The sequence below is a fragment of the Bidens hawaiensis genome, unplaced genomic scaffold (genome assembly GCF_021521415.1).
Source record: "Bidens hawaiensis isolate Kalapana, Puna unplaced genomic scaffold, B.hawaiensis_p1.1 tig00034600_1, whole genome shotgun sequence".
Classification (NCBI taxonomy): Eukaryota; Viridiplantae; Streptophyta; class Magnoliopsida; order Asterales; family Asteraceae; genus Bidens; species Bidens hawaiensis.
The window spans coordinates 130,863-135,756 of record NW_027495977.1 but is presented as its reverse complement, the minus strand read 5'-3'; the positions used below and the strand labels follow the sequence as shown (position 1 = coordinate 135,756).

The window sequence follows — 4,894 nt, the reverse complement described above, 5'->3', positions numbered from 1 at the left end:
TTATTTTGGAAAGTCAAAATTGGAATCAAAATCACAAAACACAGAGTTACATTTGTTTTATTATTATTCTGAGAAAACTCAGAATTGTTTTTCTTCCAGAAACCATCATTCGACATCCAGGTTTATCAAATCCACATTTTATTTTTTTTGTTAGATTATTATATGAGACAATAGAATTCTGTTTGTTGTTGGATTATTATAGAAACCCGTAGATTATTGAAAACATAGTGATTTTAAGGATACCCTTTAAGATTTGAATTGTTGATGAAAATTGTTAGTACGTCAGACACAAACCAAATTGTTGGTCCCGTGATACATTACAAGGAAGTGGCAACACTTTCTAGTTTTCAATGCCCAATCTTAAAACCGACAAATTATACGGTTTGGCCAATATGTATCAAGACCATATTAGAGGCAAATGGCCTTATGGAAATGATTGAACCACTTGAAACCACAGAACCCGATGTGAAGAATGATAAGACGGCCACCGCCTATCTTCATCAATCATTACCCGAAGATTTGGTGTTGCAAGTTGTAAAGTGCAAAAGAAATATGGGACACGTTGAAAACTAGACATGTAGGTGTAGATCGCGTGCAAAACGCACGGTTACAATCCCTTAAATCCGAATTCGAGTTGTTGCAAATGAAAGAAGATGAATCTATTTATTCATTCATCGCTAAGTTGAACGCCATAGTTTCTAGAGCAAATGGTTTAGGATCAACTTTTGATGAATCAACCCTAGTACGCAAGTTACTTAACTCCGTGCCAGAAAAATTCATCCAAATAGTAGCATCAATAGAACAGTACTCGGATTTAGTTGAAATGACTTTAGACGAAGCTATCGAAAGACTTAAAACTTTTGAGGAAAGAATCAAGTCAAAGAAAGGTAGTCCAGTTGAAAATCAGGATAAGTTGATGTTCACACGGCATGATGGTAATCATGGCCATGGACAATCAAATGCAAGACGAGGAAGTAGGAGGTTCAATCCACGAGGCCTAGGCCGTGGACGGTTTTCACCATCATCATCCCGGGAAGATTCCACTCAAGACCATCCAAAGATTCTAACCAAAATAGAAGGAATTTCACTAGTGACACGAGTAAGGTTAGATGTTACAAATGTAGCAAACTTGGACATTATTCTTCAAATTTCCCTCAAAAGGATCATGCACAAGATCAGGCCAATCTAGTGTAAGAGGACGAAGAGCCGACCCTTTTAATGGCAATCCGTGAAGACCGTGTGGATACTCAAGTATTTTTCTTAAACGAAAAGGATATCAAGCCCAGTAACTATAGGTTAACTGATGAAAGCATGTGGTATCTCGACAATGGTGCTAGCAACCATATGACCGGTTCGCGAGAGCATTTCACTAAATTAGATTTGAAGATCAGTGGGAATGTTCGTTTTGGTGATGGTTCATATGTAGAAATAAAAGGCATGGGATGAATACTGTTGGAATGTAAAAACATGGAGCAAAGAGTTGTGACCAATGTTTATTACATTCCCAGTCTTAAAAGCAATATTTTGAGTCTAGGGCAACTAACAGAAATCGGATGTAAAGTCTTTATGGAATACAATTAGTTACGTTTGTATGACATAAAGGAAACACGTATCATAAAAGTTGAACATTCAAAGAATAGACTTTACATAAGTAATTTTATTATTGGTACACCCATCTCACTGTTAGTAAATTTGCAAGATGAAGCGTGGCTATGGCACGCACGACTTTGTCATATGAACTTTAACACGATTAAAGACATGACACAGAAGAAGTTAGTTAACGGAGTACCTCGAATTACACACTCCCTCACAAGTCTGTGGTGCCTGCTTACTTGGAAAGCATAGTAGATCTCCATTTCCATGGCAAGCCGAATCAAGATCAACTAAACCATTAGATTTAGTTTCAGGAGATCTTTGTGGTCATATCTCTCCATCAACTCATTTAGGAAAGAAGTATATTTTCTTATTAGTCGACGACAGTACAAGGTACATGTGGGTATAGTTTCTCGAATCAAAAGATCAAGCGTTTGAGACGTTTAAGGAATTTAAGTTGATGATATAAATATAGTTAGGAACCAAATTGAAGTTGTTTAGAACTGACAGAGGTGGAGAATTCACGTCCAAAGATTTCTCCAAGTTCTGTAAAGAAAATGGAATAGTAAGACAACTTACTGCACCATACTCCCCGCAACAGAATGGCATGGTAGAACGAAGAAATAGAACAATCCTATATGCTACAAGGAGTATGCTAAATGCAAGTAATATGCGTCAGATATTTTGGGCAGAAGCAGTAAGACATGCTGTCAACATCCTAAACCGAACACCAAACAGAACTTTAGTTAATAGCACACCTTTTGAAGCACTTAAAGGTGATAAGATGAATTTGAAGCATCTTAAAGTTTTTGGTTGTAAGGCATATGCAAAAGTGTTACTACCACACTTAAGGAAATTGGATGATAGAAGCAATGAAATGGTATATTTAGGTAGTGAATCAGGATCAAAAGCTTATAGACTATTTGATCCTAGAACAAATAGATTTTGTATTAGTAGGGATGTACATTTTAAAGAAAAGGAGTTTTGGAATTGGAAGGAGGATGCTAGAGGTAATAATCCAGAAGAAAATGAGTGGACAGAATTTATAGTTGAAGATGGTTCGACAATGATTCCACCCGATAATCCTGAACCTCAGTTTGAACACATTGAAGTTAACAATCATGATGAAGACGAAGAAGAACCTCATTCACCTGCTTACCCACCAAATTTACCAGTCACTCCACAATCGTACACCCACGAACCAAACTCGGAAACATCTGCAAGCTCCTCTAAACCTTATGATCATACACCATTAGGATTTCATAGTTTAGAAGATATATATGCTCGAGCAACAGAAGTAGTTTTATATGAAAATGAATTATTACTAGTTGAAGAAGAAACTAGAACGTATAAGGAGGCAACAGTAGATGAAAAATGGATTGAAACTATGAAATTTGAATTAGATTCAATCAATAGGAACCAGACTTGGATCTTGGCCGATTTACCCAAGGATAATAAACCAATAGGTTTGAAATGGGTATTCAAGACCAAGAGATACGCAAGTGGAAATATAATAAAACACAAGGCACGTTTAGTAACAAAAGGTTATGTACAACAACATTGGATAGATTTTGAAGAAGTCTTTTCCCCGGTAGCATGAATAGAAACTGTACATTTAATTTTAGCCTTAGCTGCTTATAACAAATGGGAAGTACACCATCTAGATGTTAAATCAGCATTCTTACATTGAGAATTGAAGGAATAAGTGTATGTTTCTCAAACTAAAGGCTTTGTGAAACCACAAGACAAAGGAAAAGTTTACAAACTTTCAAAAGCTTTATATAGACTACGAAAAGCACCACGTGCATGGAATGTAAAGTTATATAACACGCTGAAGTCATTTGGATTTTAAAAGTGTTCGTTAGAGCAAGCAGTCTATATCAAGGCAAGTTCAAACTCTAATTTGATAGTTGGAGTTTATGTTGATGACTTGATTATCAGCAGATCACCGAAGAAAGAAATTGATAAGTTCAAATCACAAATGGAAGGAAAATTTGAAATAAGCGACTTGGGGTTATTAGCCTACTACTTAGGTATAGAAGTCACCCAAACAGGGGGTGATATCTCAATTAAACAAATTGGTTATGTGAACAAGATTCTCAAGGACTCAGAAATGCTTGAGAGCAATGATACAAAGATACCAATGGATCCAGGACTTAGACTAACAAAAGTTGAAGGTGGAGAACCAGTTGATCCCACCAAGTAGAAGTCTATAGGATGCCTAAGATACACACGAGACCAGATTTAAGTTATTCTGTAGGATTGCTTAGTCGTTTCATGCAAGAACCAAAGGAGCATCATCTCAAAGCAATCAAGCAAGTTATTCGTTATATCAAAGGAACAAAAGATTATGGTATAACTTATCAAAGCAATAGAGGATGCAAGTTAATCGGTTATAGTGATAGTAGCTATGGAGTTAACACTGAAGAAGGGAAAGGCACAACAGGAATAGTATTCTACTTTGGAAACTCTCCTATCAGTTGGTGCACTCAGAAGCAACCTACTGTAGCATTATCATCATGCGAGTCAGAATTCATGGCAGCAACCGCAACAGCATGTCAAGCATTATGGGTAAAGAGATTACTTAGTGCTTTAACAAGATTGAAAGAAGAAAGGGTAACTTTAATGGTTGACCATCGATCAGCAATAGCCTTAATGAAGAACCTTATGTTTCATGGAAGAAGTAAGCACATAGATACTTGTTATCACTTCATACAAGAATGAATTGAAAATGAACAAATAACTGTGGAACACATTGCTGGAGAATTACAAAAGGTTGACATCTTAACAAAGGCGCTACCAAGAATCAAGTTCATCACAACGAGGGAACTACTCGGCGTCAAACACCTACTACAAGTTGATCGTGATTAAGGGGGGATTGTTGGATATAATCACACGCAACTCGAACTTAGCACGAAGGGTCATTTTAGTCATTTATATTTATATTATGTTTTAATTTAGTTATGTCTATGTAAATAAAGAACAATGGTCAAACATGTTATTAGTTTAAAGTTGTATATATGTATTGTGTATATATAAACATGATGCCTATTAGAACGAGCCCACACAATTATCAATATACATATTTCATTTTTTATCAATATTGTGTTATAAATCGATCCTATATATTCGTTTTGTCAAGTTTTATCAAGACTGTTGATGAGCTCAGATACCAAGCTAAGATCAGAATTGCACAATCTCAGCAAAGGGTAGCTGGGCATACAACAAGAATATCAGGATTCGAAGATTTCAAGAAGGAGATCTAGTTTTGAGGAAAGCTTTCCAAAATATAACTAATCCC

The 4,894-nt window shown here is 36.0% G+C and overlaps 1 protein-coding gene across 1 annotated transcript; it reads left to right on the top strand.

The window, feature by feature from the left end:
- The first annotated feature begins 1,218 nt into the window (after positions 1 to 1,218).
- On the top strand, positions 1,219 to 3,799 carry LOC143586277 (uncharacterized). Its single transcript, XM_077067855.1, has 3 exons — positions 1,219 to 1,398; positions 2,069 to 3,070; positions 3,449 to 3,799. The coding sequence occupies exons 1-3, from the start codon at positions 1,219 to 1,221 to the stop codon at positions 3,797 to 3,799; spliced, it is 1,533 nt and encodes a 510-aa protein (XP_076923970.1).
- The last annotated feature ends 1,095 nt before the right edge of the window (positions 3,800 to 4,894 follow it).

Bases quoted from the DNA above. Each gene is read 5' to 3' on its own strand.
- LOC143586277 (XM_077067855.1), top strand. From the start codon at position 1,219: ATGGCAATCCGTGAAGACCGTGTGGATACTCAAGTATTTTTCTTAAAC. The intron at 1,399-2,068 runs GTTCGTTTTGGT...ATATAAATATAG, and splicing joins ATTTGAAGATCAGTGGGAAT to TTAGGAACCAAATTGAAGTT. The intron at 3,071-3,448 runs GTATTCAAGACC...GGATTTTAAAAG, and splicing joins AACCAATAGGTTTGAAATGG to TGTTCGTTAGAGCAAGCAGT.